General features: G+C 32.9%; 1 protein-coding gene across 3 annotated transcripts in view; it reads right to left on the bottom strand.

The window, feature by feature from the left end:
- Positions 1-13,999, bottom strand: part of LOC126849658 (puratrophin-1-like) — a 261,721-nt gene extending 247,722 nt beyond the window's left edge. The window contains exon 1 of one of the 3 annotated variants that reach the window (XM_050591699.1): positions 13,592-13,999. Coding sequence is in view for 2 of the 3 variants with exons in the window: in XM_050591698.1 (XP_050447655.1) it covers positions 10,934-11,005 (72 nt within the window). In the remaining variant the exon portion in view is untranslated. Of the gene's footprint in view, positions 1-3,075; positions 3,130-10,933; positions 12,164-13,591 lie in introns of those variants that run through there. The other 2 variants (XM_050591698.1, XM_050591697.1) reach the window with 2 other exon arrangements.
- Between the last annotated feature and the right edge of the window lie 1,898 nt (positions 14,000-15,897).

The following is a 15,897-nucleotide window of genomic DNA, read 5'->3' as shown; positions in this document are numbered from 1 at the left end:
TGGGGGATCACCACGCCGCCTCTGTTAAGAGGCGCAAGAACTGAAGAGAAGAATATAGTTTTATAAGTTTCAGTAAATGGTTCAATGAAATAATCTAGTAGTCTAATTGTACTATATTTTTTATAATTCATCATTTATAACCGCAAAAAAATATCAAAAGAAAAAAGTTATATCAGTGCATTTTTCGATTTTATATTGGTGCGATTTACGTTCTGTTAATAACGTAGAGCGCAATCGTCACGTGATAAATGTCGCGATTAAGATTTTTGCAAAAAATTATTATGCTTATAGAACCGACGGCGTTTCGCTATTCGTTGTTACGTAATTTCGTCGCCAAGTCAATTACACGGATAAATTAGAGTCGGCGTGCAAATCATCATACACTTGACGCATTCAATGCAAATCACAGGGCCCATGGGACGTATAGATAATCCATTAATATGCATGTATGAATGTCGCTCTCCAAATCGCGCATAACTCAGCCGGGTTAAAGTCTTACCGCCAAAGGCGAAAGTCGTTTTATCAATGGCGATAAAACGCGCCGATAACGCAAATAGACAATGCGACAGGACGCTGTGCAGCTCGAAATGTCTCGATCAAGAATATGACAATTATCGGAGAGAGAAAGAAAAGAAGAGCAAGAAAAGACCGCAGGGACAGAAAGCCGGACGCATTGATGCCTGAAATTTAATGCCGACCGCGGTAACGCCTTCTTTCTGTTATGCAAATTCTTCCGAACGCGTTCATGGCCCGTATACGCACGGGTAATACCGCCGGCGGATAAAACGCAAATAACTTTACCGCGAGTCGCGCTAATACACCGAACAAATATATCGAGAGTACGCCTAATCCAAATAGAGTAGAGAGTTCGATGACATCATGTGACGCAGTCGTCGTATTATATTCGCGATCGGTTGTGCAATCAAATGCGTGCAGTTATTCAATTTCTAAACAAATTTTTAATTAATGAAAATCACTTTGTTACATACTCCACAACATATTTTGAAATAAAAATATTACACAATTAAAAATTTATATAACAAATAAATAAATAACATTTTGTATGTATAATTACATAAAAAATATTTATGTTAATAAAATGTTTCATAATTTAACTTACTATGTTGAAGATGTATTCTGTGATTCTTATTGTTTGTAATGAATTATTGGCTGCTTTTTCTATCCATTATGCCTTTGTTAGTAAAATTAATTAATTGTATTTGATACCAATATTTTAAATTATTATACATGTATAAATTTGTATATACATACTTTCAATCTTTTACAAAATTTGTCTTCTCTTTCTATTTTTTGATTTTTATATTTTTGATTATAATTTTATAATCTGTACACATATATATGAAAAAAAGTTACTCGAGAAATAATTTACAGTTACTCAAGAAATAATTTAACTAATAAATTCGTTTTTCAAATGACAAGTCTAAATAATGACCAAGGTGCCAATTTTAAAACTTTTAACTCAGATTCTGATGAATACATACATGATTTAAAAATTGATAGTCAAATATTGAATGACTTTTCTTTGGATTTTCTTCAATGAGCAAAAAATTAAATATAAATATAGATTGCAAAAAATCTGTGAAAAGTTTTGTAGATCAATATTATTTTGTCAATGATGCATATTTTAGATTGCAGATTTTAGCGTAGTGACAACGAGAAAATAACACATGATTTTTATGCGGTAGTTAATCAATAGTTACTCACTTTTCCGAAAGATACGATAAATAATTGCTTATCCCATCCCTCTTATCACGTACACTATCCTGTGTACAAAAATCATAAAAAAGATAACATAATTTCCCGTAGCTATCGATTCGCTTCGTTTATTTCCATATAACACAGCTTTTGCAATCATTTTCGGCGTTTCTATTTTTCAGTATATGATCGCAATCATCGAAGATTAGAGTTCGTCTTCTATACTTTCGTGACAATTCGATATAAATCAAACTGTCAGCGGAAACACGTCATTAATCTTCTAATGCAATTTAGGGAATGAAAACGATCCTATTTCCTACAATTTCCTTACATTTTCTTCCAAATGCGCGCACGTGTAGTTTTAGATACGTTAAACATTAAATAGTATATCATGACATTACAGAAAATAACGGAATATCATGAGGTCAGGAATTTCTAGTTTCGCACGTGTCTGCTAACAATGTGAGATCAGCAGAAATTCGAAAGACAATAACCGTGCTTTCCGAGCCAATGGGAATAAAAACGGCGGAAATGAAACTCTGAGTATTGGCGTACAAAGCACACAGAGTGGAGTTATTAATATTTCTCAAAAAGGCAATTCTCTACGTTTCCGGCCATCCCGCCGCTCTCTCGGTGACTAATGGATCGTCGTTATAGTGGCACTCAATGTCTCTATTATTCTCAACTATACATCCATCTACGTGCGAAAACGAGCTGCTCTCGCGCTATGATGTACCGCCGTACTGATCTTTCCGCGGGTCAATGAGTAACTTTTTACATGAATGGCAATTTGTAATCACGGCTTTCTTATATTCATTATGTTTCAGAAATTGATTAATTGCACTTTTAACCCACGAGTATGCGCGTAGTTGTTTTTTAACATAATTACATGCAGTGAAAAAATAAGAAATCGTAAATATATATTGTTTTCCAATAAGATTTTAAATATATGTATGTATATTCAAATAAAAAAAAAAATAGAAAATGCATTGTTTTAATGATATATTTATAATATACTTGATATAAATATAAATCGTAAGTTAAAAATTATAAAATATTTATACACATATGCATACATCAGATTAATAATATGATGCATGTAATTCAATGTTAATTTTAAAAAATGTTAATGTTAAAAAAGTTATTGTATCAATGTATTATACATCAGATTGTCAAGAATGCTTCGAGGCGTATTTAGAAACGTAACAAAATTCAAATTCTGATTCTAAAGTTACAGACTTGAAAAAATTATCTTGATGTTATTCTTGTGAAATAAAATGATAATAAAATAATCAAATTGCCAACAAAAAAAAATTCAAAAAGAATCATGAGAATCACATTATATCTAATAAACTGTACCTTCTTCCGTCGCAGTAGTTTCCAATCAAAATTATTCATCCTGTTCGATTCGTCAATCCTTATCCTTTTTTTCTCGTCTTTTTGAATCGTCATAGACGAACGAAATCGAGTTTCACTTGACACTCTCTCCTAAACACTTATCCTCTTATCCATCTTCCAAACTTATTCTCATACATTCGCGACACAATCAAGCTTCGCTCATGCGTTTCAATGCAAACAACAACGATGATTATGACGAAGACGACGACGACGACGACGACGACACCGAGGCTGACGACATGGATGAAGGGCAGAAGGATAAGACTCGGATTTCGTATTCCCAGCACGACATCCCGGCATCGCAACGAAACGGCTATTCTAAGATTCTCATTGTTCTCGGATCGCGCGCCCGAGGATACGTGTCCTTGATATGGACAGCGGCATCCGCCCACCTTCGAACGAATGCACCGGGATAGTTTGAAACCGACCGAGAGCGCGGGAATCCGCTCACGGACGAGAGCCCGTCAAGGTCCCCAAACGGGATTTCACGTTAGAAAGACGCTCCTGACAGACGGACAGTTCCATGTTCGTAAGAAGCACAGCAGGTTCGTGCCCATGGCCGCCTAAGGGAAGATCCTCCCGCCCGGAGAATCACAAAACGCAATCACGTTACGAAAATCACAACAGTTTAACAATTATCTCGCAGCACATATATGTACTTCAAAAGCTCGCGTTTATCGCGTTGAATGTTTTTTGAGTTGTACGCGACACAAAACGGCTAAAAGTAGAGGCGGTTATTATTCTGTCGAACACCATTTTACCTATGATATACAACACATGGACACACGCACACATACACACACAATGTAAACATGCACGCAGAGTGAAATCTGATTCTGGAGCCGTCGCGCGAACGCACCGCGAGATTACTTTGTAATTTTCAGGAAGATTTACACGGCACTTTGGGACGCCCGCGCCGGCGGTGATTCGACGATGCCCAGACAGCCAGCCCCACCTCTCCGACGAGGTATACATGCCCATAAAATCCGCATACTTGAGTTAACACAACCACCTTCCCGCCGAGCCGTGCGCAAGTCATTCAAACACTTCAAGTTCCTTGAGAGACTACACCCATCTACCACTCGGCTCAAAAACGAGTCAACATCTTGCTCCGAGACGTCGCGAAGATTCGGACCTGCCGCGCTGCCATTTCTCTCGGCCACCCCGAGAGTAACCGAAAAACGGTACGCGAATCATGTGAATCCTCGGGGCGACTCGTTGAATTTACTCGTAATCATCTTTCTCTCCGTTCATAACCGAGAGGAAAAACTCTCGAATGGAAAACAATTCTTTGCGAAACTCAAGACGCTGTTCCAGATTAAAAAGCGTCAACTTATCCATGTCTCAACAATTTCACGCTCGTTTTCCAGCCAATGAGGATACACTCCGAACGCGCACAAACACTCGCTCGGACTTTATCGACTGACCCTGTTTCGCGAGCTGCGCTGTTAAACGCGCACGTTTAAGTCCATCCGATGCGATTTCCTCGCTATATACAAGATATCGACGGCGGTATCGCGGAATCGCGAGCGAGCAAGCGAGAGCAAGGATGGCCGGTGCCGTGGGCAACGAGAGTCAAGATGCATCTCGCGACGCGGAGGATGCAGGGCGGCGTACTGTCAAAATCTTCGTCGGGCGATTCCGCGGAACGGACGAGGATGCTTGGGAATACGAGCATGCGTGATGACGCTTTGCTCTCGTCGACGTCGTCATCGTGATCGTCGCCGACGCCGATGCCGGCAGAGGAATAATCGAACTCCACCGGTGTCGATTGCCGCGCGGCGCGGAAGCAAGCAGCCCGATTGAAAGTAACGATACAACCGTATATACTTAATTCTCTGGTCAGACGGAGACATTACATTCTTCATTTTTTTTGTATGTATAAATGACCGCGATAAAAATGACGGATGATTATGAAGGAATTGCTCCGGATCCAGTATGCTAATATAATTATTGCTGCACAAGATTATGTCTAAGATAAAAAGTCTAGAATATTGTTATGTATTTAGATGTAAAAGGCTATGTTTTGTTTTGTTATTATGTTTTCTATATATTCTTTCTACATATGCTTTCTACGGAAAATAATAAAATACTAGGATAAATAATAAATAAAAGGAATTTTGTATATCATCTTCCTTCTTTACAATATTTATATATTTTTATGTATTTATTATATATCTAATATTATAAATCTTATATATATATATATATATATATATATATATATATATATAGATAATATACATATATAATTTCATTAATTATTTTATATGTATGCTCCTGTCAATTCATTTGACTATTTAGTAAGAAAAAATATTTTTAAACAAAAATGTATACATAAAGATGTAAATACGAAAAATTAATTTTGATTTTATATATGTAATATTAACCAAGTTATATATATATATATAATCATCACATATACAATAGCAATGCAAGTGCATAAGCAATCTGATGCCATCTGTTGGTTAATGCCTGCACTGTCTTTTCATGTTTGATCAACAATGTAGAACAAAATAATTATAAATAAAATTTATAATTATTTTGTTCTACGTTGTTGATCAAACGTGAAAAGATGAGTCCTCTTAATTTAAAAAAGAAATCTAAAAAATATCGAACACAATGACAGAAAACGGAATATTATTCATTTAAATTAGAAATCGATGAAGATAACAAACCGAGAAAACGGCACCGCGATATTATATTAGATGTTAAAAAGGCAACAATAAAAAAACGATTATAATAAAGTACAATAATATAATATATAAATACATAACTCATAAAAATATTGTGTTCAATTTTTAAAAATAAGATGCTAACTTCACAGAAAATTTTCTGTGTGTGTGTGTAAAGATTTTTATATGTGTATAATAAATGAAAACTCATTAACTTCTCTTTCCAAAAGGGAAGAGTTGTCTTACCGTAACATTTATATAATACTGAACATTAAAATCACGACTTTGACGGCTTATCGAGTGTCATATCACTCAACACGAAGAATCCCACGTACACATTGCGACAAAATCTATTGTGAGAAAATTAATAACTGCTTACCATTAAGTGCCGTTATAACGCGCGTATCTCCTATGCAAACAATATCTACGACTAAAGTCGTCGCGATAAGCGTCGCAGTGCTTTACTATCGCGCTAATATGATTTTTCGGGTCTGAGAAATCATCTAATCATTATTAACGGTACGTCGCAAAATACCGTAATTGAAAATGAATGAAGAGCCATGTGTATCACACTTTTCATGCGTGCCGCAATGCGAGATTAAATCGAGAAGCGCGCATCTTCACACGCCCCGTTCGCGAGCCTCAAGAATACAAGAAATTCGAGAAAAGATAACTATCGCATGCACAGAGAAAACCCAACATCCCATGCAAATTATGAGCGTGGCATTAATATAGCGCGAGATAAAATATTGATGCGGTCGCACAATTCTGACAAAAAAATGTGTGAGCCGTCTTGAAGTGCGATGATCACTTCCGCATTCTTGAAATTCACGATGGATTTTATTTCATCATCAGATGTATTTAACGCAACTTCAACTTGTACATTTATTCATATCCTGTTTCATATTATCTTTTCAAAAAAAAATCTGTAAATATTTTAAAGAAATATATAATTATATATGTATAATAATAAAATCAATGCTAATTAAAGCTCGGACGCGGTATTTAAAGCGTAAACAATGAAGTACCAAGGTCTAATTAGCCTTGATTTTATTATTATATATTTATGTGTTATTTAATTTGATTTTTATCATTTGAACTCCTTATCTTTTAATTTTTGATTTATTAAATATATTTCTTTTTCCCTATATCTTCTTAGAAAAGCAAATATATTAAGGAAGACCTTCCTTAGAAGGCTAAGAGTGTAAATGATATGGTAAATAAAAAATTTCAAAAACATTTTGATAATATTAATTTCGATAAAATTACAGATTTTGATAATGAGGAGAATGTGTTACAAATATGTTACATATATCTGTGTAAAAAATAAGATCATGCAACAATAACAGGTACAATATAATATATATATATATATATATATATATATATATATATATATAATGTTAATATTAATATAATATTAATTAGATTAGTGAAGAACAGAAGAATGTGGATTGATGGAAGGAAAATTTTATGTGATAACGGACCACAGATTAGAATCTAACCATGAATTTAAATGGAATAATGTAATCTAGACAGAATACTGTATTTTGGAATAATGCATTTTAAGACAGATAACCATTCACACATAAAAACTTAATTTCAGAAATGATTTATATTCAAAGATAAAAAATAGTATCAATTTACAATTACAAATGAACACAAAAAAGTGATGTTTTGCACAACAATAATAGAAAATCATCAAAAATTTAAAATGTGAAAGTAGTCGAACACATAAACAGTCGATCTCTGTTTGTATTTATACTCGACTAATATTGGTATTAGTTTAATAAGTATTAGTCAAATGTTTTACATTCTTTGCACAATAAAATCATGCAAAATTATATTGTATAATGGTAGAAATAACATCTATTGTATTTGATATGTGAATTTATATTATAACGCACTGATTTACATCTATCCAATTATGATATTTTAATGCAACTAATTATTTGTCCCCTTTTTCTTTTAAATAAAATATATTTATTAATCGTATTTGGACATCGTATATTATCCCTATGTCTCGTGCACACTATTTTTATTATATTTGATTAATAATCTATAAAAACTATTTTATAAAAGAATAATAATAATAATAATTAAATAGAACACAAAAAAAATGTTTTTAAACATACAATAAGAAAAGAGATATTAAATATAGTCGTTAATAAAGCCATGTTTAAAAAAAGAAACAACTACTTCATATTGTAATAAATGCTTATATATAATAAAAAAAATATTTATAATTTTAAGAAGTGAGAAATCATTTAACGATGTAATAAATCGTGTGAATGCGTACAAGTATATGTGGGATATATGTATTATTGCTAAATATAATAAAGACAAAGATTAATAATAAATATATCTCTACTTATTATCGTTATTAGTTTTTGTAATAGTTATTCACGAATCACATATAATTAAAAAATTATGCGAACTTTGAACAATCAAATCTTCAATCCGCGGAATTATTAATTATTTTTCGACATATAAAACTGATAATATCTGTAATTTGTAATTATTAAGTCATTCATATAATTCATGTAATACTCATTATACTTTTATTGAATTCTCTTTATTCTTTATCTTATTTATGTATAGTTATCTTAACAAATTTCAATTAAATGGCTTAGTCTTTTTCTTAGTTTAAAAGTTAAAGAATCGAAGGAATATAAAAAATACAACGAGAGAACATAGCATAGAAATGTAAAAACACATACAACTATCAGGCTAACCTAAACTTCTCTCTCTCTCTCTCTCTCTCTCTCTCTCTCTCTATAATGCTATGGATTTAAAACAATGGCCATTCCCGTCATGAAATTATCCTTGTTGCGATTAAGGTTTTTACATATTGTTTCGGAATTGGAACGCTGAAATTTCCGTTGGTGACGGAAGATTTCTCTCGCGGAAGATTGTCATATATGTACGTTAAAACGATGCGAAACGAGTGGATTTGCGGTGTACTTAGAAAATGGTTTCCACCGTAATTAGGGCACGGAATTGTAAATCGTTTTAGACGGTATACGCTAGATCTGCCCGAACAGGGGCACTTTCACGTTTTTGCTTAAACTGAATAGCATTCAGAAACTTTTAGAAAAAGTCACATGAATATCCGTGACTAGAAACGCATAACGTTCCTACATGAATGTAATGAATCAAACCATTGACATTTTAAATTTAAGCTTTCTTAATAAAAAGCCCGAATAGAATTTCTAAAGAAAGATTTAATAAAAAAAAAGAAGGTAAGAAAAACAGTGAAGAAAAAATAATGAATTTCTCTACGGATACCAAAATATGATCAAAATATAAAAGAAAATCTCTTGATATTCAATTATTAAAAGATCTTGTTAAATCAAAATCTACCAAATAAAAAATGCGCCTTGAAAAAAAAATTTATGACGTTTATACACAGATATGTGTACAAAAGTCAAAGACCGGACAGAATTAAACCTTGCCTATGTAAAAGGCAATCAAATTAATTAAATTATTGCAACCATGGATATTTTTCTTCAACAACTGTACCCGGTATTATCACCCATAATGATAGCCGAAAAATCCATGAATAACATTGATAAAGTTGACTTTAATCAAATTATTTGCAATATTCTTGATATTGAATAAATGTATAAATAAATGTATTTTTATATTTGATACAAATATTATTGTAATTCTGAATTAAAGGCAAAAGTACATTTAAGATAAATTTCTTAAGTATTATGTTTCTATAAACTGTCTTCTTCTGTATCGATTATTGATGATATACATCAAATGCAAAAGTATTAATATCACGTTAAAACTGATTTTATTTCATTATTCATTAATATTTTTAATTTGTATTAATTACACGCACACATTAAAAATTAATTCTTTTTTTCTAAAAAAATAATGTATCGATGCTGCGGAGCGCGATTACGTTCCTACGATAGCCGATAAAATCAGGAAACGATTTATACTGCTGATTTTGCGGTAAACCAAAGAAATGGAGAGAGTGAAAAATATAATTTGACGGATAAAGATAAACCAAGAGAGGAGCCTCAAATGTGATAACTATTGTGTTTATCACTACAGAAGTCTGCACAATGCGAGACACGACAAAGAACCGACTGAATAATTCGTAGAAACGAGACGCGATATGATGCAGGTAGGTTTATGGGTGGCAAGGGTAAAAAGGATTGAAAAAAAGAAAGAAGACTATAAGGTATGGTCATGTGGCGGGTAGTTACCTAACGCGGTACCAAAAAAAAAAAAAAAAAAAAAAAAACAAGGGAGGCCTCCAACCGAGAAGAGAGACCATGTTTGTCGCAGGTCAGCTGCACAGTTCACGGTCACAGAGTCCGATCGACGGTCAGTCTAACCCAACGTAACCAGACTCAAATAATCGCAAACTAAATTGCACCCTCGCACCCCTTCTTTTACCTTCCCTCTACGGAGGATAATAATCATTTAAAGTTAGAATGGAAAGATTTTTTAATCAAATTATGGAGATATAAGAACATATAAATATTGTATGTATATATATATATATATATATATATATATATACACATACATACAATATTTATGTTCTTATATCTCCATAATTTGATTAAAAATCTTTCCATTCTAACATTAATATATATATATATATATATATATATATATATATATATATATATATATATATATAAATGTATCTCTCATCCACAAAATTATGCAGTTATGCAGCAGAATCAAACAGATAGTACAGCATTATAGAAATTACGCAATCACCAATTTAAATGAAAAAATATAAGGACGAAGAGAAGCTCGAAGAGTGCTGCAAATTGCTGTACTCACGCTATCCCTCCTCTCTTCCCTCCCGCTGACATAAATCATGTCACCTATCGCGCGTAAATGCATTACGATTTATTAAACCGTTCTGAAAAAGTATCGTATAATACATTCTTTCGTTTTAATTTTCTATCTTTGCGTATCGAGTTTCGGGAGCCGAGCGATGCTCATTCGAGCGTGCCTTTTTAAGAGTTAGAGATAAGAGAGGAGAAGAATGCAACACACACAAAAGATGCAACAAGTATGTGTGTATATATAAATGAATATTTAAGAAAAAAGATAAAAATATGTAAAATTAATATAATCACTAAATTATAAATATGATAAAAACTTACCGGCGCATTCCTGATACCCAATCTTACTTTGCAATATTTTTTCATAAATACTCGCCACAGCACGTAAGCCATGGCGATGGCGATGATGATCGGCGCCGTTGTCTCGAACACTCCTGCCGACTTAGAAGCTGGCGATCCTCTTTCCACAAAATGTCGAGGACAATGTTCGTGGCACCACTCGCGAATCGAGTATTTATGAATGTTTGACGGTCGAAAATTCACGGCATCGCGGACGGTCAACGTCACTTGACGTTGAACGCGGTTACGAGAATCGAAATTGCAAGGACACTGACTTTCACACGAGAACGAGATCGTCGATCGATAAACGCGCCGGTTACGTCACGATTACGTCGAGATGCAAATCGCGCGCATCGAAATCCCGCGTAGATGTCACGCGATCCACGAAGCGACTCGCGAATCAGAAAAATGACAGTTAACTAGATGACAACTATAATCTCGCTTGTTGATATCGAGTTTACCAGACAGGATCGTCGTGTACACGCCGTTGCGAATCACAAATTACGCTTGAAATGATCTACGTTTTCATCACGCATCGCCGATCAGCCTTTGAAACGTGTGTCATTGACAACAAACTTCATGTTGATACCGGAAAATTTGCCCACTGTTGTCATGTCGAGATCGAGACATTCGCTCACTCGTACGATATTCATAATGTTTGTTTTCGATCGAAGCTTGCTTCGCGAGCGGGATACACAATCGATACAAGACACACAAAGACAAAAACTCGCGCAAAAACAATAATTGATGCGACAGAGACTAATCCTTTGTCCTCGGACAAGCAAATTTACGCGCGATCCTTGCTTCTCGTGTCTTTATTTCCACGTGCTTCACATCGCAATAGAGTTGGAAATGATCATAACATTCGCGTTTATTACTCTCCGGAAGAGTTTATACTCGACGAACGACCGTGTGTATCCTTGCATAATTCAATGTACAGTTCGTACGATTCTCCTGCGACGCTGATACGCGCGATAACGTCGACAAGCGTCACTTTGTCGACGCGAGAAGCACCGCGATACGAAACGAAATAATATCAGGTCAATTAAACGCGCGAAAACGCGACATGTTCACGACACATTTTTCGATTCTACACACGACTTGTTTCACTGATTGACGAAGATTCGCGGAAGAACATTACGCGTGCGCCCGGCGGCGATCACTGCCGCGATATAACTGACACGCGATACGCACGCCGTTCTCGCGACTACCGCCGCCCCGACGCGAGTCACCGAACGAATGAGCGCCGCGTGAAACGAGAGAACGAGATGGAAGACGGAACGTCCCGAACGTTGAAATGACGGAGGGTGATGGCCGAACCCGGCCTTTTGTATTTTGAATCGCAATATAGCGACAAATGCTTTTTTTAGCTAATATTTCGCTAGAATTTATAATTAGAATAAAAGCAAAGAAATTGAAAAAAAGCCTCTTGATCAATGTACTTCTGTTTCTTATTGCATACAGAAAGTACGCGCATGTGACAAAAGCTATTATTACGTAATGTATTTCATTGTAAAAATTTTTTATGTATATACATAAGTCACAAAAGATTACGAGATAAGAAATAGTCCATTACTTCATGCTAATAATAACAAAACCTTGTCTCTGATATAAAAGTCTTTTGTATTTTTTTAATATAATTTAATATGTGCGAAAAAAATTCTACCCAAAAAAAATCTGCTCTCTATTCAGAGAACATAGATGACTTTTGTATTTATTAAAGAATTCACAGATTTTTTTTAAACAAAATGCTAAAAAAAATAAAAAATAATATATACAAAATATAATAAAAAACAATATGTATATAACAAAAAAATAGAAAAAAATCTCAATCACTTATTAATAATCTTTTTTTATAAAAAATAATGGACTTTAAGCAACTTTTTAACTTATCAAGAAAAGAAATAATTTGATAATAATTTTATCTTTCTATACGTATATATAGTTATACATATAGAACTTCTATAATATAAAATATTTGAGAATATTATTGAGACTTTTTTTTTATTCAAACATTATTTATTAAAACAGCCAATAATGTTAACAATGATACCTTGTCGTCAATTGAGAGAACAAAGGTAACCCTGTAATCGCTACGATAACTTTATATAGACGAACTCTAATATAATATATATGACGAGAGAGAAAAACAATCGCTGAATACTAAAACTTGTTAGCCTTAAATTCTTCCATACGGAATAGAGTTTACAATTTTTTCAATAAATATGCGCGTTTCGTACGAAATTCGTAAAAGTAAAAGAAATATTTTTTTTTATAGTCGAAGATATTTATTACATTTCAAACACGATATTAAATTTTCATCTAGATATAAATTATAATAAATATTTAAATTATTATAAATAAATATTACTCACTATTATGGGGAAAAATTAGATCTCAAAAAATTCAGTTAGGGGTTTACAAAATAATCCGATAGAAATTCGATATTGGACAATGTATGTAAAAAGACACAAGCATCCCGATCTCCGATAAAAAAAAGATAACAGTATAAAGATATACAAAAAATGTAGACAAAATTAATATATTATAATCGCCGAATTGCAAGTATGATATGACAAAGACTTACCAGCGCGTTCCTGGTGCCCAGCCGTATTTTTAAATATTTTTGTAAATACTTGCAGATAAACTATGATGATGCTGCTGCTGCAGATCGGCGCCGTTGTCTCGGACTCCTGCCGTCTTGTCATCCTCTTTCCACGAAAAATCGGATGTCGAAGACAATGTCCATCGCACCACTCGCAAATCATCTTGACTGCCGAAAATTCACGATATCGCGGATGATCAATGCGATGCGACACGATATAAAAAAGTGAACCGAGATTGTAAGAACACCGATAATTTAAACGAACGTTCGTTAACGTTAATCCGCGGAGATCATCGATTGATAAACGCCCCGATTATGTTAAAATGCAAATTGCGTGCCGAAATCTCGCGTCGATATAACGCACGAACGAACGCGATGTGATATGCAAGATAATTGACGAAAAACGATATCATCCTCTTGCGACTACCGTCTACCGTCGCGTACGCAAGTTGCCGGGAGAATGAGCGTGAAGCGACGAGTCGCAACCTCTAGAAACTGCGCACTCGAGTTTTCTTCAATGTCGAATTCCTTTGCTTTATAAACATCAAATCAAAACATAGAGAGCAGGCACAATATATACTCATACATACACTCTATGCACACTAACTTAATTTCGTATTCTTGTAGGATGTTCGTTAAACCAAACAGTTTTTTATCTTCAAGCCGTGACGAAATAAGTATAATATATATCATATTTATCTCTACACATTCTCCTTATATTCTATTCTGTGAAAATAAGATATCATAATGTTACAAGATTATAAAGAAACGAAACTATAACGTTATGTATGATTAAAGTATACAATCAAAAATTTTATATTATAAAATAATAAAACTTTTATCTTAAGAAATAATAGAGATTTCTAAAAAAAATTAACACTAATACATTTTCAAATCGGAAACTTAAATATTAATTTTAATATTAATATAATAATAATATCAAATTTTTTATTTAGTCTCAATCAAATTATGTTATATAATTTTTTTCTCTTCTTCATAAATTATTATTAAATTTATATATATCAATAAATTTTTAATTAGGTTTTTTTAGTTAGGTTTTATTAAAACTTAATATATTATTATTAAATATGCAATAAAATTCTTTTTAAAATCCTTTGCGCCGCTTTTAATCCGAGCGACAATCGAGCCGATCGCCTGTTGATTCTAAACATTAACGGCTTATTTTTGTTTTTGATAAGCAATCTATAATTTACTATTTACTTATAACTTTTGAAACTTTGTCTCAATTATCACAAATATAATAGTACAATACTCTAATTTTTAAATTATTACAGAATATATATATAATTAATAATAGAATATTAATTATTTTTATTATTATAATGAAAAATAAAATATGTATTATTATAATAAAAAATAAAATAGAATTAAATAAAAAATTTTAATGAAAACTTTTATTATTAAAATGTATAGCAATATATATATATATATACAAACGCGGCCGAATGACATTTTTTTTGTATTCTTGATTTAGTTGATAATGATATAGTTTCTAAAACCGTAATTATGGCCAATCGCTGATGTGAAACGCGTTTAAATAAAGCAGATGTAGATCATTCTTATTATAATAAATTAATTTCTATTATTAATTGCATGTTAAACATCTCATATTTTTCCTCCATATTCAGCCGTCATTTTTTCAACCTGTACGTCACAGCGCAAAAATATACATGTATTATAGAGAAAATATATGCAGTGTTAAAATGCGTCTCACACATCGCACGCATCTTCACCCCACGAGAAACACGTGGGCGTGCTTGCCTCGCGCACACCCTCGAAAACAGCTTTCGTGTTCCTCAACGTTCATTCTTACGTTCATTCGGCCCATGCTCGTGGGCGGCGGTGATGACTCTTATGTTAGACTCCTTTGACCAAAAGTCGAGGAGAACTGGATTTGGTAATGAAAAAAGAGCAGAGAAATGTACGGACCAGTCGTACGTGTACCGTTTAACGAATTAACGTAAAAACGGATGAAAATGCATCGCCTCATTTCTGCAATTTCCAAATATGTGCCTGATGTAAGATCGCAGACATAATTAATTCTCATAAATATATTTTTTAACTACATATAAAAATAAAATGCGATAAAGACATTTATGTAAAACTATCTAAATATTAAAGTATATAAGATAATAAAAAATATACCAAACTTAACAAATAAAAATACGTTTTTTAACATATTAAAAAATCTAAAGGTTTACCTAATAAGTTAAAAATGTAATATACAATATATATAATGTTCTTAATATTTTTTGTTATGATTTTATTTAATTAAATTTTCTGTCATTTTTTTTATATGTATTCATTTCTCTCTCCTTGT

The sequence above is a fragment of the Cataglyphis hispanica genome, chromosome 5 (assembly GCF_021464435.1).
Source record: "Cataglyphis hispanica isolate Lineage 1 chromosome 5, ULB_Chis1_1.0, whole genome shotgun sequence".
In the NCBI taxonomy this organism is placed as follows: Eukaryota; Metazoa; Arthropoda; class Insecta; order Hymenoptera; family Formicidae; genus Cataglyphis; species Cataglyphis hispanica.
This window is presented reverse-complemented; position numbering and strand designations above follow the sequence as displayed.